Below are 18,196 nucleotides of genomic sequence, written 5' to 3' on the forward strand. Positions count from 1 at the left end.
CTCGGAATAACAATTTGGGTGATCATGATCATTGCCTCATTCACTAGTTATTTTCAGATTTGTAATTTTGGTGGGGCATCAGGAAACTCTGCAGTTCTTTATGTGCTCTTAAGTATTTCTGCCCACTTTCCGGAATACTGACACATTTTTTTTCCTACCATGTTGCTCTTAACTTTAAGTTTATAATCAGTTATTCCTTTTCTTTCTTTCTTGTAATAGTGAAAAGCAGCAATGATCTAGATGTCCAACAAATGGGGATGAGTCAAAATATACTCAATATCTGATTAAGGTGGTTTGTGGTCATCCATGCAGGTCCAGTCCAGTTGGGGGCAACCCAGAGACCTAGTCTGGTTCAGAGCCTTGGAAATCAGGATTCACATGAACAAGAACCTGGATACTCAGATCTGTTCTGGCACCAATCCAGTTTCCTGCAGTTACAGTAGGCCAGGATAGATCTCGGACTTATCATTCTGAATGGGTAATCCTAGATGCCCTAATGTGGCATCAACTCTGGCCAGAATAAAATTAGCCTATAGGAGTCAGGGAATGTGGTGGAAGAAAAAAAATTCTGCTTGAGTACCTCCACACTTTCTAAATGCACAACAACTCCTGACTGGGACCCCACTGTCCCTTCATTACCATTAATTCCACGGCTCAGTTGTCTGCTGTTCAAACAGAAATGAGATCAACTGGCCCCACCCTCATTCTCTGCTTCAACCCTCCCAATCTCCACAGCCCAGGCTGTACCAATATATCATAAAGTTTCACATGGAGACTGGAACAGAGCACTTTCTTAAGCGTTTACAACTGTTTTTTTTTTTAACTTTTTAATTGGCCTTTGCCATCTTAAAGTCTGCTGGGTTCTTGGGTGGCATAATGAACCTGCTGCGGAATGATTTATACAATAGAGGGCAAGAAGATTTTACAGAATTATATTACAATGATCCGAATTTTTAGCATCACAAGTACCCTTAAAATCCAGTCAAATTACTATGGAAAGCAATTGTGCCGTGAAACGTTAAGTAGAAGAATCCTTAAATCAAGCCTTAGATTGTTCCCAAATTAGTAAAAATACCTGTATGTATGTTCAAATATTAAGAAAAGAATACATTCCATTAAAAAAAAGTCCAACTAAAACCCTCACCTGTTGACGTGGGGGTTGCTCGAAATGTCCCTGATACCATTTCTCCAAGACTTGAGGAAGAATTTCCACTGGATTTCCTAAGATACAGAAAAGGAACTTAAGACTCATTCCCCAGATTCCTGGAAAATAGAACTTGTGAGTACAAAGCTTTCTTTGGCCTTAATCCTGCTAAATAATTCAAAACACACCAAGTCCTGCTATAGAGAAGAACTTCAAGGATCTGTCCAAATGTTTTCTTTGACCTCATTTCTCAGAGAAACTAACTAGGATCTGGAAATATTTTGCAAAAGTATCTCTCCTATCTCTAATTATTCAAGGCATAAATTCGGCAAAGGAATCACTAACAGGAATGTTCTTGTGAACTGCTTGCTTAACCAACACTGGTCACCAATGCACTAGCTGGATGTCGGACACAGCTCAAAACGAGCCACAAGACCTAGAAGAAGCACTTCTTAAAAGTAATTACAAGGGCATCAGAATTAAGAGGTGGCAAAGGATTTAGTCACAAAGAATATTACGGATCAGAAGGGAAATTCATTGGCAGCGGTTTCCTCACACGGCTTTGGAAGCTTCCCTGGAGCCACCCCGGCCCTTGGCAGCCCCCCCTCTACTTCTCCAGTGTCCCTCCCTTTTGATGCTTAAGTAGGTCCCCAGAGTCAAGACCATCAGATTTCTCATCCGGGCTTTGCCGATTACTAGTTGTGGGACCTGGGGCTTTCTGTGGCCTCTGCCATCACCTGGGTGGAGATGGTACTCCTAGTCCTGGGATGGTATTGCATGTACCGTGGTATTCCATGCCCACTTGAAAGAGAGTCTCTGAAAGTTAACCAAGAAGAGCCATGATGCCGGGGCAGGCCAGGCTCCCACTAATGTACTGAGAAAGGATACCCTCCGTGACTCTCATGGAAGGAAACTTCGGTTCCCAGGAGGGTTTGTTGAGGCCACAGAACAGTCTCCACTGAGGAATTCATGTTGATTCCCAGGATGTCAGGCTTCTGTACACACTGGGAAGAGTGAACCATCTGAAACCCCTTTGTGTCAATTTCAGAAATACTTTGCACACAGAAAAGTATCTTTTACTTTAAAAGCATACATTTTTAACCTAATAGGCAAACTTGAAAAAAATCACCGAATTTTCTTACTCTTCATCCCCCAAAAAATTTAGAGAAGGGAAGGAGCCTTACCCTCCGTGAAAACGTCCTCTTTTTTGCTCTTGCTGAATCCGTATGTTCTCCAATCTAAGTGGACTTGGGATGAAGCCAATCTCACAGCCTTCCTTCACAAGCCTTCCTATCCACCAATCATTGTTGTATTTCTGGAATACAGAAATAAAACTGCTATCAACAGTGATTCACTTACCTTCACATTTATTAATTAATTTCAGGGGACCAGAAGAATGAAACCCTATTTATATTGTATAATATTATATTCTATTGTATCCACAAGCACTGTTTATAGCCTATCAAACTATAGTAGATACATCTGGGGGGTCCCACAGAACCAAACGTACTTTTTACCTAAAGTCCCAGGTAGCAAATAATTTAGGGTTTGCAGGTCATACGGCTTCTGTTGTAGCTATTACAATCTGCTATCGTAGCATGGAAGGCACCACTGACAATAAGTAAACAAGTAAGCATGGCTGTACTTCAATAAACCTTTTTTTTTTTTTAAATGCAGCAGGCTGGATTCGGCCTGTGGGCCACGGTTTGCCAATCCCTGGGCTAAAGTCAGGTCCTAACCTTTGGATTTCTTTGGTCCTTGTCAAGACACCCTAGTCAATTCTTAAGAAATACATTTTACAAGGACAAATATGCATCCATGTACTTAGAACTCTGGAAGACAAGATAGACAAGTCTGAGATGAAATACACTGAATAGTCTGATATTTGTCAAAAGCTTTGAGGTAAAAATTCCACCAGACTATCTGTAGTCTACTGTCTCTGGGGAAGAATTATAATCTTCCAATTAAAAGTGTGCAAATCAAGGTCCATCTTACTACCTGAGGAAACAAAGCTTACTCTTGAAAAGGCTATTATACATATCTGGAATTTTGGAAATAATCTCCAAATGGTCTGAAGTCCAACAGGAATGTGCGGATTTCCACTTAAATAAAATTCCATGACATGTAATCGCTGGAAACAAACCCACGCAAAGGCTTCAGCCAATATGGGGTGAACATGGTCCTATCTGATGGGCCAGCAAAACTGCATTTGCAATTTTGGATTTCCTGAATCCTAAGGCAAAAGGCATATTTAATCCAAGCTGCCTACCTCAAGGGAAGTTTTCAAGTAGGTAATTGCTAGAAAGCAGATATTCGTCCTACTGTTTACATCCTCCAGAGTTACTTCCAAAAATTTCCTTTATTGTCTTTATCAGTGTTGGGCAAGGTAACTCCCTCTCTTTAATCCAGAAAGTATCTATTGTTTTCAAAATGTAACTATACATGGTATACTGTGCTTAGCTCAGAGAAAAGTAGAATTTATATGTATATGACATTGACACATTGTGAAGGAGGAATGGGTGATTTCATTGAATCATTCATTGCAGCACGAAATTCCACGTAACCTTGAGTAATTCTGAGTAACAGCCTCATACTCAAAAGCAAATAGATGGGATTTAGGGATTTGGCCTTTGTTATGCACACAGCTCCTACACAAGGCACATACGGCAAGCAGTCTGAGCTTGCACTGAAGAAACATGAGTTGACTTAATATAAAATCATCACCTATCTAGGTCTTTGTTTCTCTCATTGTCCCACCTTTTATTTCAGGATACCAGGTCTGTGTATTTTGGAATTAACAAAAGGCAACGGGACCCTTTTAGAATCTTTGGTGCATAGATCTGGAATTTAAATTTTACTGCAGTGGGGACAAAGCAGACTATGAGTCATAGTTTCCTATGGCTTAAGTTACTTCCTGAAATCAAGTCAACCCCTGGAACACTAATTTACTAAGCGGTACCTGGATGACCTTAAAGGGGTTCCTGAAATAGTTAATGCAACTTCCCAAGATGTTTTACCTTACTTCTAGGAAACGGCCAAAGCACAGTGAGAATGTGACTCATCGCGAATGAAAGTTCTTTGAGCTGCTTGGGGGAAAGCTGCGATGTCCCTCCAAGAGCTTAAACGGTCCGTCATTTAGTGTACGCGATAAGGAGAACTGCAGCTTTTCTCTGTGGTTACGCTTTTCATTACTGAGAAAAAGGCTTAAAACAGAGCATACGAGGTGGCGGATGAGAGGAAAGGCTGCAACTCGATTACAGAAATATGTTAATTTGTGTTGCTGTTCTGGGAGCAGGTGCCAGCTTTCTGGCATGGTCGCCTTAGTGTTGTTTCAATCCTTCTCATTCTGAGTTCCCCCAAATGATTAGCATTTTCTCTTTCTAAGATGTTTCCTTATCTGATATTCCAAGATCTGACAACAAGTGACTCTAATCCACATGGGATTATCGGCTCAATACCATAACTCAAACTGCCAGACAGGAGAAAGTCACTGATCAAGGAGCACATAGATCAAAAAGCAACCAACAGGACAAATGGAGAACACTGATGGAATGGAGGAAAGCGATACAACACAGCAAGCTGGGGATGCTGGTGCAAGTAGTGCACACGGAATACGTGAGAACTTCTTGTACCTTTTAAGTGCTGTTTCTCCTTGGAAACAATGGGTATGAGCAACTAATGAATATGGTTTGGTCATTTTTTTTCTTTTTTCTTTTTTGTATTTAGGTACTGGGGATTGAACCCAGGACCTCACGCATGCTAAGCACATACTACGCTATACTCTCGCCCCCTGTTTGGTCATTTTTGATGGGAATGGTGAGACCAAGTCAACTTAACCAATCAGATGCCAGGGCACATGTTTGAGGTTGAGTCCTTGTCTTCTAGGCAAATATGGGTATCCCCACTTCACACAAGGTGGACAAAGCAGAAGCCATCAACTCGATGCTGCCTCAGCTTCTCGTAACCAAGGCTCTGAGCTGTCTGTGCCTGCACTCATCTTTTTCCTGCATAAATGAATAAATGTTCCCCTTCCTATCAAAGGTCTGTCCCTCCACTTGGGGTCTAGATCCCACGCTTCCTGACTATCAAAAACTTCACGCCTGTGCCTCTCTGTCCTTTCATATCAATCTCTCTCTCTCTCTCCCTGTCCCTGACTTCCAGAAAGAGAGATTCTAGGTTAATATCAGCATGAACAGATAGGTGCTCTGATAGCTCACATCTTGAAAGAAAACCTCTTTTGACTTCATATCCTCCTTGGTCTACTGCCTGGTCAGTGTCAATTCCCTTGAAAGCATGGTCTATGCTTGCTAAATATACTTCCTAACACCCCTTCTCTCCTCATCACACTTCATTTGGCTTCCATTGCCACAGTTCCAGACAATGATCCCAGTGACTTCCATGCTGCTGACCACCATGTTTCCAACTCAACGTCCACTGCTTACTCCTCATCTTAGGTGACATGTCACAACATTGGCCACAGCTGGCTGCTTCCTCCTTTTGGGCACTCTTCCCTGTTGATGTCCATGCACTGCTCTGTCCTAGCTTTCTCCTATATCTTGGGCGTCTCCTTTTCCTTATCTGTTGAATCTTTTCACGTACCCCACTTTTGCAGGATAGAATCCTTTGGGTTTAATCCAGAGCTGTCTTCTCTCCTTCCTCTACTCTTTCTTTAGGTGACTTCATTCATTACCACAGCTTTAAATGCCACCTGGATAAACTAATGATCCAAATTTATGTCTTTGGCCCAACCCCTTCCTTTGAGCTCCAAATTCTTATATCTAACTTCCTACCTTCTACCTCCTTTGAGATGTCCACTTCCCAACCTCCTTTCCCACCTGTCCTCACCCAGTCCTAGTCATCTCTCTCCTAGTTGCTCAATTCATAAACCTTAATTTCCTTGATCATCTTTGATTTCTTCTTCAATCTTAGCTCCTACAAGTGGTCCATCTAGCACCCTTCACTGAATTTCCACAACATACCTCAAATCTGTCTGCTTCTCTCCATTTCACTGACACCAGGCTGGCTCAATTCCATTAGCTCACCTAGAATGGTTCTAATGGTCTCCTTGATTTCATACTTATCCCACTCCAATCCACTGTCTCTACAACAATCAGAGTAGCCTTAAAAAAAAATTAAGTCCACTCCTCTACTTTTAAAGCCTTTAGTGGCTTCTCATTACATTTATAATAAAGGCTGAAGTCTCACCATCATCTTAAGGTCCTGCTTGACCTGTGCCCTGCTTACTTCCACAACTCTGTTTCCTGTTACTAGATCCCTGGCTCACTGCATTCCAGCCATGACATTCTTTCAGTTAATTGATTGTGCCAGGCAATTCTCCTACCTCAAGGCCTTTGCACATGCTGTTTCCTCTCTCTAGAAGTCTTCTTGCTCATTTTAAAGTTAGCTCTTCTTCATCCTGCAGGTCTCTACTTAAAGCTCACATTCTCAGAAGGGCCTTTTCTGATCACCCCTATATTTAAAAGTATATAGCCCCCGCCATCCCTATATTTTAAGATTCCCAGCACCTGGTTCATTTTTTGTCCACAAAGCATTCACAATTTGAAATGATTTATTTATTCATTATCCCACTGGAATTTAAGTCCATGAGAGAAGGGATTCTGTCTGCTTTGTTTATAGCTGTCAGACAACATCAGTCAGCCAGTATCTGCCAACATCAGCACATACTAAACGCTCAAGAACTATATATTGAATGAGTGACTAAATAAAGGAACAAATTGTAGGACTCACCTGGGTCACATAGGCACAGTGCAAAGACACTGAGATATCTGGAGGCATCCCAATATTTGACCTACTTGCTATCAAAGAGTTAAAATGTTAAAAACGTATATGTCTTGGTGTCACTAATGCCATTGTAGAGTGCAGAGGTTTAAAAGTCAATGATTTTCAAATTGTTCTATATTTCTGTGCACATCTCATTTGGGACCAGTGGGTACATGCAGGTGTCTTAGTGACATTAAGTGAGATGTTTCTATTGCTCACATTCCTCAGGCTCCTCCATTCTCTCTTTTCGTTTTATTGTTCCACCTTTGCACTCTCCTTTTTCTAAGATCCAATTTCCAACAGCTCCTTCCTACTAGAGCTAATGGAGACTATCAAGTAGGAATGTTCTCCAATATATGCCTCCAATCCCCTTGGAAAATCCTGTGCAGAACAGGGAAGTTCAGGGAAGGCAAGACTTTCCTCCTGCCTCGGCCTAATTCTTGCGCCCATCTTCCCGATGCCATCTCCTCCCCTCTACTCCAGACCCTCACTATCAGCTATGTCTTTTCCTTTCAATATATTTCACTAGCTCCAGCATCTCAGCATGAGGAACATGCTTAAATTTTTCCCATCCTAAGAAAACAAAAAAAGCAAAAACAAAGGTAAAAATGCTCCCACAACTCAGTGCTACCTTCTCCTGGCTAAAACCTGTTCTCCTTTCCACCTCAAAGCATTTTGGAAGAGCAAATTGCAATTCCTTTCATCTGGCCTTCAGATTGTGTGGAGAAAGGCCTACTGAGTGTCTTCATGGGAAGTTCACAGCGCCCCAGACACCATGTACCTAAAAGCAAATTCGTAACCACATCACCCCTGTCACAAATCTTCCCCACTCTCTGACTTTTTAATTTTGATAGCTAACACCACCCTCTGCCCTTTCAAGTAAGCTAGAAAAACTGTCCTCCAGCCTTCATTTCTCTTTTTCTCGTTTTCTCCACTGTCTCCCTCCCCCATGTGAAATTTCCCAATCTGGTCTATTTACCTCATAACTCTCCTTCCAAGCTGCACCCCCTCTTCTTATCCTCTCTGCTTCAGCCACTGTCCAGCCTTATCATGTCTCCCAACCTCTGCAATACTGCCTCGACCATCAGATTTTTCATGCTAAGATATAAAGCTGGTCACAGCTGTGCTTTGTTTAAAATTCCTCTCCAGCCCACTCCCTGGTGATAAAGTTCAGCCTCCTTGCCACACACTGAGAGGTCCTTTCTCATGCGGCCCCTGCCTGTCTGGCATGGTCCATCCCCGGTCCCACTCCCCACTTCCCGTCCTCCAGCCATGCTGCATTCCTTTCTCCTGGCTATCCTTCCACCTGATGCCACCGCCACCCCTCACCCCAGCCTGAACTCACTCAGGCTTCACCACTTTCGAAGAGCTTTCCAGCCCCGGGTCCTACTCCTCCCCAGCTGGATGGTCCCTCCTGCTCTTTCTCTGGGCTCCTACAACACCCATTCAATGCGACTGTAACAGAACTTCTCATCCTGTGCAGAAATTATGCATTTGTCTGTCTCCTCCAGACTCAATGCTCCCTGGATGTGTGGACAATGGGCCTTCATCTCTGGTCCCCGAATGTCCAGCACAATGTCTGACATGAAGCAGGGTTTCAATATAACTAGGCTGAGTAAGTGAAAGGTTTTGATGTCATGGCTCCAGATCTTTCAAGGTGCGAGGCCTCAAGTCCTTAATCCCTCATGCTTTCTGTTTCCCAAAGTCCCCCTCCCTTCTCTTAGCTTTAACACTAATTATCATACTCTCTAGTGTTGGTTCCAAGGTCAAGGTCCACAGGACTACAACCCAGATGTTTACAATCACAACATCCCTTGTAAATGGTCCCTCCTGGGTAGGAGTCAGACCACCAAACTCATGTTTCCCTAAGTTGGATCCATTGACCTCTGCTCTGCGGTCATGGGAGGTAGTTAAAAGGTGACTAGAGAGAGGACCCCAGGTCTATTCTAAATCCATCCTATGATGACTGTGATTCAATGTTTTCAGTGTGTGAGAATGCAAGTGATGATCTCAGGCTTCAAAATCTTGGTGAGAAGGCGGATTTGGGAGGCCCAGCAAATTAAATGAGGTAAGACATTGGCAGTTCCTCAGGGCTCCTCTCCATCAGTTTGGCTCAGAGCTGATTCCGGGCCTTGGCTTTGTAGCAGGTTAAGGGAGGCAGAATGTCCTACATTTACCTCTTTAATGTGTAGAAAGTCCTTGGCGTCGAAGGAGATGGCTGTGCTTGGAACTGGCACATCCTCATCCAAGGCACCACAGTAGCTCACATTTGTCTTCACAGCAAATGCTACAGGTTTGGACTGGGAACAGAACCATGGAGTAAGGATGGAGGAGGAAGACAGAGGAAGATTTTTCACATTGAAGTGAAGACTAAGATAATGGATAGGACCAGGCAGTAAAGGAAATCACTCTCCAAAGAGGGATCTCAACTGGGTTTCACATTCCTGGCAGCGCTGAAAAATCAGCAGGAACAACTCTGAAAGCATCAGTCCTACCAGCCCCGCCATGCACACCCTCCTGTCGTACTTTTCAACATCCCAAATGAAGAATCGTGCCCTAATATCTCGGAGAGGGATGGAGAAGCAGGCAACCTGCTTTGTCCTCTAGTCATAACTGTTATTTTAAATGATAAGAGACACCCCCCACCTTGGGATATAGGAAATGTATGCTTGGTCTTAAATAAAAAGGTGGTGGAGGGGTAAAATATGGATCTGAAAACCTGTGGGATCCCACTTGGTGGAATAACTTGTGCTGCCAGGGAAAAGAAAGGCTGGGCAGGGAAGGGTGGAGCTGCTCAGACATCACCTCTCCCTCGCCAACAAAAGCTGGGTCCGAAACCCTCTTCAGACGAATTCCTCCACAGCAACGTGCTCTTGGGCTGGCACAGCCTGGCAGAGGCTCAGCACAGTGCCAGCCTAAGTCAGCAGTGCTGCTGCTGACTTCTGGGTGACCGCGAAGGCCACAAAACTAAAACAAAAATTCGCCACAAGTGAGAGCACGAGGCTCCTGTAGTCCCAGACTGCTCTGTTACTGGCTCAGTTATTTGTGCTGGGAACACGCCTGGGGAGCAGGAGCTGAGTTAGAGTCTCCCGACGTCCTTGCCTAGTCACTGTCCCAAAACCCCTTCCACCAACCGAGCACAGACATCACAGGCGGCGAAGCGAAGGAAGACACCTCAGGAACCTGAATCATTCTCCTCTCCCACTCTTTTAAATATTTTAGTGTAAAAACAGAAAAGGAAAGGAGCTCACTTTATTAGAGCTTCCATTTTTTTTTCCTCCTAAAAATTAGAATATGCCTTAGGAGTCTGTTGTGAAAGCGAAGGAGGAGAAGCTGACCATGAACCTGTTGTACCCGCTACTGTGCATAAAACTTCATTTGACAAAAGGGATCTGTGCTAAAAAAAAAAAAGAGAGAGAGAGTTTGAAAGACACAGCATGGGAGATCTCTAGTGATTCATACGGTTCTAACATTCAAAAATGCAACTTGCTCTTTGTTGCCTCCTGTCGGGGCAGGGATTCCTACGGGGCCCTCCCTGGAGAATACCTGAAGGTCTTTTTCAGCCAAGCTTTTTATTGCTCATCTTTGCTGAAATGCTAATAGTTGTTCAAAGTTCTGCCCTTCATGGTGAACTGGAGGTGGGAGGTTGAAGCCAAGGGGGAGGAACAGAGACACCAACAGGGAGACCTAGACCAGTTGTGCACGCGTGGCCTGTGATGCAGGCTGGTGTCATGGAGAGCAGGCCGGCATGCTGATTCCTTGGGCAAGGCTCTCTGCCAACACTGGGAGTGGCAAGCTGGATACTGGCTACAATCGCTAAGTTGGAAGATGACCAAGAATTTTCACCACCAAATCAAACACAAAAGGAAGTAGAAAGGGTCTGTGTCTCGGGATAGGTTACTATCAGAGGTGAACGAATCAGGGAGCCTTGCCATTTGGTGCCTAATCAGGACAATCACAAAATGATTATTGTGGAGAAATCTGAGGCAGGGGAAAAGCAGCTGATACCTGCTGAACAACATGCCACTTTGGAACCCAAGAGGGGCAAGAATGTCACCTTTGCTCTCTCAAGCTGGATGGCCGCCTGCTGCTCTCTCTCCTGCCGAATTGCTTCCCGATCCTCTTCCAAAGAAACATCGGAGTCAGACGGCCTGCTCGTGTAGGAATCCGCTGAACCCTGGAAAGGAAAACCCGGAGTAGCTTGAATGAGGTGATGTGGAGCTTCTTAAGAGAGTCACATCCACAACAACATCCTGGGTGAGTTCTCCTCCTCTGCACAGAATCTGATGCATTACATTCTGTGCCTTATCGCGGGCATAAATTTAGATGGCATAATATAGTTGAGCATCTGAGTAATTTGGGAGTAGCAATGTTGCAGAGGGAAATATTTTGACTCAATTAAGTGCTGGAAGATAAGCTGCAATGAAAGTCATGTGATATTCAGCCCCAGTTGTTCTTGTTTTGCACTATCTTAAAATTAAGCCCATACTGACTAATGCAACTGAAGTTTCATTCCATTGTCTCTCTTAGATATACACTTAAAGGAAAAAGAGACTCAGCCAAATCCTTCCCATATCCTGGGTTATAGATTACAGATGATCAATTTGTCTAAGATTTCAAAACAACAAAGCAGGAACCTGCATTAGTAAAATGACTTTCCAGTTCCAAAGTCAACGCCATTGAACAAGAATGCCCTCAACTGAAGCCCATGCCCAGACAGGGTATTTGAACAGCACTGAGATCCAGCCTGACTGATGTGGCCAAGGAACTGGGGGGACCAGACATCACTTGGTGCTCGTGCCATAAGAAGAGACAAAAACCACAGCAGCTAAAAGTTAGAAATAAACAAACAAAACACCCCAGAAGTTTGCCTTCTCATTGCTAAAAGACCATCATCCTTACAATTTCCTTAGGCTGGCATTAGAAGCTGATACTTGCATAGATGACAACATTTACACAGCGGAGGTATTGATAGGACTGGCGTATTTGACATGTTACATGATTTTGAAAAGTGTATGCTTATCCACCTAGCTGAGCATTTGCTACCCACTGCAAAAAAAAAAAAAAAAAAAAAAAAAAGAACCCTAGGAATAGCTGACTGCTGAAATGGGCCATTTGAAAGTTTTTTCTAAACTTAGAAATGTTAAGGCTTGTTTGTTTATACATTGTGAATTTGCTGCTTTGTAAGGGCAGCTTTGTCTCAGTAGAGGGTGTCATTTTAGCTAGGGTTGTCTTTCCCACCACACAGAATCCCAGCACAGATTTTCCTGGCAGCCCAGAACAGTAACTCCTGGTTAGAGGTTTTCTCAGAGTGCCCAGTAGAACCCTGGCTCTAAATTCTAACTCTGCAACCCACTTCCGAAAACTTTATGCAACTTACTAGACCACTCCAAGACTCAGTCTCCTTGTCTGTCAAATGGGGATGTTGCCTACTTCACAGGATAAAGTGGAATAAGATACAACAAACACCTGACCATTGAGCCCTAGCTCTCACACCCAGTGTGAGCTGGTGGGGGGGCTAGATGCTTTGCACGCCTTATCTCCCTGAATCCCTACAGCAGTGGGGAAGCTGGGACTCAAACTTGGGTAGTCTCACCATAGAGCCAGAAGTTTCTAACCCTACAATGAGCTGGAATTGATATTAAAATATTTACTCCAGGACCTGACACATAGTAGGCACACAATAAATAGACATGCTCATTCCTTTTTCCTAGTGCTGATATTTCTACTTGATTTAAAAAAAAGAATTATGAGATTCTAATTATTTTTCAACTGACTTATAATACATATACACAATAGACCATCTTGAAATGCATCCATTTTTAGTGTATTTACTGCATAGAAAACACTGCAGGTTTTTTTTTTTCTGGCTTTACTGAAATAAAATTGACATATAACATTGTGTAAGTTTTAAGGTGTACAGTGTTGATTTGATACATTTATATATTGCAAAATGATTACACTATAAGTTTGATAACTTCAGTGTGTCCAAATCCATGCACTTTATGCAGTGTTTTTGAAAGTGCCCTTTACAGAGGAAATGTATTTGCTCACCAATTCCAACCAAATTCCCCTGTGAAAATCTACTGGGGGAAAATCTGGATTTACAAAATAAATAAACACAGGGTGACTATTTCATAGGTACATTCATTGTTTAAAAAAGAGCTACCTTGAAATCCTTTAAAACAAGAGAGTTCTCTCAGAACAAATCTTTTGTCCAAATTTAGGTATACCAGCATAAAATCCAGAGTAAGAGAGAAAGGAAACCATATTTCTAAAAAAACATATGAAAACAGTTTGTGTTAGTTCCAGGCAAGGCTTTGCTGAAGTGTGATGTGTGCAGTTGATCATTTTAACGTGTTAGGTGTCTGTAAAGGTGTCTGGACTATAAAGTGATTATGACACAGGAAGTCAGGAAGGAAGCACTTGCCTTGTTTTGAAAACATGTGCTGGGGAAGGCAAATGACTACAGTTCACAAGAAAGCAGGCTGCCCACTGGAGCAGCGAGTCAAACAGCTAAAATACACAGTCTACTGTTGACACTAGGAGATGGCTAATTTCCTGAAACCACTTTAACGACTTTTCAAATCCTGGCATTTAATCATCTCTGCACACACAAGAAGTGACTCAAGGACTCCTGCAAATGAACTCTATTTGGAAATGTGACCAAGATTGTTAAGAACTTCAAAATTACTCAACAAATTCTACCATTACCAAATATGTAAAAGCACACAATACTCTAAGAATATTGGTAGAGGGAAAAATAAAGCACTATGGTATATATTTTCATAATTACAGTATTATATCATCACAGTATTTATTCTGCTTTTTTAAAAAAATGACATCTGCATTTCTTTGAATATGAAAATCATTGCTGCTGTCTCTCAAGGTCCTAGGGATAGCAGAGGTCCAATATCAGGAGCTTATATTTGGTCCATGGATATGTTCTGCTGGTGAGGCACAGAACTGGTTTCTTGTTTTTACCTATTTTTATTTTGTTTTGTTTCACCTGGTTGATAGAGAGTATAGACAGTAGGAAGAAAGGAAAAGAAAAAGGACCAAGGTTGTTTACAAAGGCACAGAGAGAAGAAGAGAGCCACCAAGAGGCAAGGGAGACTGCCTGGGCCAGACTAGAGGAAGGATGGGGAGAGAAGGGGGCTCCGGCAGGCTCGCAGGACTGGTGGGTTAGAGGCAGACTGCTCAGGGGGCTGGTTAAACCTTTATGATCAGGAGCAGGGAAACTGCAAAAAGGAAATAATGCTACATGCTAAGTTGACAGAACTAAAGTTACAAAGGTTACCAGCTCTGGCCAAAGCTAGAAATTGCAGTCCCATCAGCTTTTCATTTTTCAGGACGCCGCTTCACAAAATGGGTGAAGAGCAAGCTGCCCAACTTACCAAGTGACGCCATTGTAGGTCACATCTTGATCTCCAAGTCTCCAAAGAACCAATTAAATTGGTGGGGAAGAATGGAAACAACTGTTGCAAGTCTCTTCATGTATGTAACATTTCATATATATATGTATACATATATATATACACACACATATATGTAATAGTAATACATGTGTACTTCAATATCAAAAACAGATCCCAGTCTCATATCTTTCATAAATCTGGAGTACAAAATACAAACATTCATAAAAACATTGAAAAATCAGTTTACTGTTGTCTTGGAAGAAAGAAAGTGATCTCAAGTCAAACAATGGAAGGGCTCCTTTTCCTGCCCGGAGATAATGGACTTTGGGTCCAGGCAGATATCGGGTTTGACACCATTGCTTATTAGCTGTGGGTCTCAGGCAACTTATTTTAACTTTCTGAATCTCAATTTCCTCTCCTGTGAAATGAGGATAATAACACATACCTTGTAGAGTTTCTGGTATTTGATTTGCACTGGAACATCATTTCTTTTACCATCATGAGGAAAATTCAGGAAATGCTAGCAAATAATATCTGACTCACTAATTAAAGTTTTTGGCAGCTTTTCAACATTCAATTTTTGGCTGCCCTAGGGTTTTAGCATTCATAGCTTGTTCTTTTTTTTTTTTAAAACAGCTTTACTGAAGTATAATTTACATATCATAAAACTGACATGGTTTAAATGTATGATTCAATACATTTTTAACAAATTCACAGGACACATTTCATATGACAATCTAATATTAGAGTATTTCTGGGGGGAGGGAACTAGCTCAGTGGTAGAGTGCATGCTTACCATACTGGGTTGTGCACTCGTAGATACTCCAGATGTCAGTTTCCCTTCCAGATCAGACACGGGGATGTTAAACTTGATATAAATTTGACATTTTAATAGTTGCATTAAGTGGACTAAGTGACAGTGGAATATCCAGACAAATATATCACTTCCAGTGGATTTGAGCTTGTTTCTTTCCACTGAGTTTGCAATGACATGGTGATGCACTTTTCCACACTGCAGAAGGAACAAAGCTCTTCCTTGATTACTTTCTCAGATGTCCCACAGTGGATACGTAAGGAACCCCCTTACAAGGCTGCTGCCCTAAGCAAAAAGGTCTTTTAGGCAATCTTTATCTTTACAGGCCAGTCTCTCACTTTCTTGCTTTCATACGGAAAGCTGGACAGTCACATGTAAATCAATGAAGTTAAAACAGAACCTCACACCATACAAAAAATAAATCCAAAATGGCTTGAAGACTTAAATACAAGACATGAGACCATAAAACTCCTAGAAGAGAACAGAGGCAAAACATTCTCTGACATAAATAGTACCAATGTTTTCTTAGAATGGTCTCCCAAGGCAATAGAAATAAAAGCAACAATAAACAAATTGACTTAATCAAACTTACAAACTTTTGCACACCAAAGGAAACCATAAACAAAACAAAAAGACAACCTATTGAATGCGAGAAAATACTTAAAAACAATGCAGCTGACAAGGGCTTCTTTCCCAAAATATATAAACAGGTGACACAACTCAGTAACAGAAGAACAAATAACCCATCCAAAAAATGGACAGAAGACCTAAATAGTTATTTTTCCAAAGAAGATATACAGATAGCCAATAGGCACATGAAAAAATGCTCAATACCACTAATTATTAGGGGAACGCAAATCAAAATTACAATGAGGTATCATTTCACTCCAATCAGAATGGCCATCATTTAAAAAAATCTACAAATAACAAATGTTGGAGAGGGTTTGGAAAAAAGGGAATCTTCCTACACTGTTGGTGGGAATGTAAATTGATGCAGTCACTGTGGAAAACAGTATGGAGGTCCCTCAAAAAACTAAAAATAGAGTTATCATATGATTCAGCAATCCCACTCCAGGGCATATATCTGAAGGAAACTAATTCAAAAAGATACATGCAAACCAACATTCATAGCAGCACTATTTACAATAGCCAAGACAAGGAAGCAACCTAAATGTCCATCAACAGATGACTGGAGATACACACACACACACACACACACACACACACTGGAATATTACTCGGCTATAAAAAAGAATAAAATAATGAGGTTTGCGGCAACATGGATGCAGATTATCATACTGAGTGAAGTAAGTCAGAAAGAGAAAGACAAATATGATACCACTTATACATGGAATATAAAATATGACACAAATGAACTTATTTTCAAAACAGAAACAGACTCACAGACATAGAAAACAAACTTATGGTTACCAAAGGGGGAAGAAGGTGGGGAGGGATAAATTAGGAGTTTGGGATTAGCAGATACACACTACGATAAATAAAATAGATAAACAACAAGGTCCTACTGTATAGCACAGGGAACTACACAGAGTATTCTGTAATAAACCATAATGGAAAAGATTATGAAAAAGAATATGTATATACATGGTAACTGAATCACTTTGCTGTATACCAGAAACTAAGATAATATTATAAATCAACTATACGTCAATTTTTCAAAAGTTGCTTTCAGCTTTCATGGGGCTGTGCTTATGCTTTCTTCTCCTCCACCCCCTTCACTAAACGTGTGAGAGCTCTTTCCAATGACATCATCAGGAACCAGACTGTGTCTCCAAGTAGATAAGCCTGGGCAGTGTCTGGCACATAGCTGAACCCCAACACTCTCACTCCTATCAAAATTTATTTATTCTTTTTTCCATGATTTTAAATTCTTCTAGAGTGGTTGGCTAATTAACCAAGGTTTATGCCAACTGGATGTGATGTTAACTATTAGCAATCTTACTGCTATAACATGAGATTTTTTTTTTTTTAGAATTACAGTTTTCAGTGCCCTAATCTAGAGCACTAGATAATGTGTACATTGCTAGTACTTTGGTAGAACAAGGCGCTTTTGAAATGATGCCTTAGAGGTGCCAACTGAACTTTGCTCTAAGGTACCTTATACTGTTTCTTGTAAATAGGAGTTCTTCCAATGTTAGTTGAAAGAATAAGGCAAGCTCTACAGTGCACTTTTATTGGACAGAAGACCAGCAATTAATCTGACTAAGCTTTGATTTTAGGCTTCAAATAGCAGTCAAGGGCAGCGAAGGAGTATGTTCATAAAAGGTCTGGAAAGGGAAAGGGCAAAGAGTGAATGCTTACTCATACCATACTTCATATGAGTCAATGGACTTTGTATTATCACATCAACTTTATGAAGTAGCTTCTGATTATCCCCATTTTACAGATGAAGCATCTGAAGCTCAGACAGGCAATAAAAATTTCCCTCCTTGCCACCATCAAAGGACACTACGCAGGGTGCAGGAACACAGGTAGAATCTTTTTTTTTTTTTAATGTCCTCTGCAAAATCTGATGCAGTAACTTACATTAAAGTGTCAAATATTTTAGTTGCCTTCAGCAAAAGAAAACACCATTCTGCAGTATCTTGTTAACACAGATAGTACATGAAAATCTCACTAATTTGGAACAACAGGTGCAGGTAAAGAAATGGCATTCTTAGATCATAAAAAGTAAATTGCAGACTGCTTTTCAAAAGACACGTCTGCTGTTTCTGACTTCACATGATATCTCTAGATTATCAAGGTTTTGGTTTGTGGACCTCTTTGAGCTTCTGCTTTCATGACAGGATTTTTACTCAGCATTTTAGTTATTGGTAGGAGATTTCAAGGTCCCTTTAAGAGTTTTCTTGTTCTCTTAAGTGATAACTCCTCCAGTTGTGTTTATACTACTTACTTGCAGATTATTTCTTATAATTAAATTAGAATTATACATAAATATAGAGTTAATAACAGAATAGAGACTTTGAATTATCTGATTAGTGGAATCCAAAGTAATGGGTTCTATTATACCTATTTTTA

General features: G+C 41.3%; 1 protein-coding gene across 1 annotated transcript in view; it reads right to left on the bottom strand.

Annotated features, from left to right (window-relative positions):
- Nucleotides 1–18,196, bottom strand: part of CACNB4 (calcium voltage-gated channel auxiliary subunit beta 4) — a 220,768-nt gene that overhangs the window by 35,528 nt on the left and 167,044 nt on the right. Inside the window, exons 3-6 of the mRNA XM_072962068.1 lie at nt 10,983–11,102; nt 9,103–9,225; nt 2,329–2,459; nt 1,145–1,221 (exon numbers count right to left, since the gene is read on the bottom strand). Of these exons, the coding sequence (XP_072818169.1) occupies nt 1,145–1,221; nt 2,329–2,459; nt 9,103–9,225; nt 10,983–11,102 (451 nt within the window). The remainder of the gene's footprint in view (nt 1–1,144; nt 1,222–2,328; nt 2,460–9,102; nt 9,226–10,982; nt 11,103–18,196) is intronic.

This window comes from Vicugna pacos, chromosome 5, assembly GCF_048564905.1.
Source record: "Vicugna pacos chromosome 5, VicPac4, whole genome shotgun sequence".
Classification (NCBI taxonomy): Eukaryota; Metazoa; Chordata; class Mammalia; order Artiodactyla; family Camelidae; genus Vicugna; species Vicugna pacos.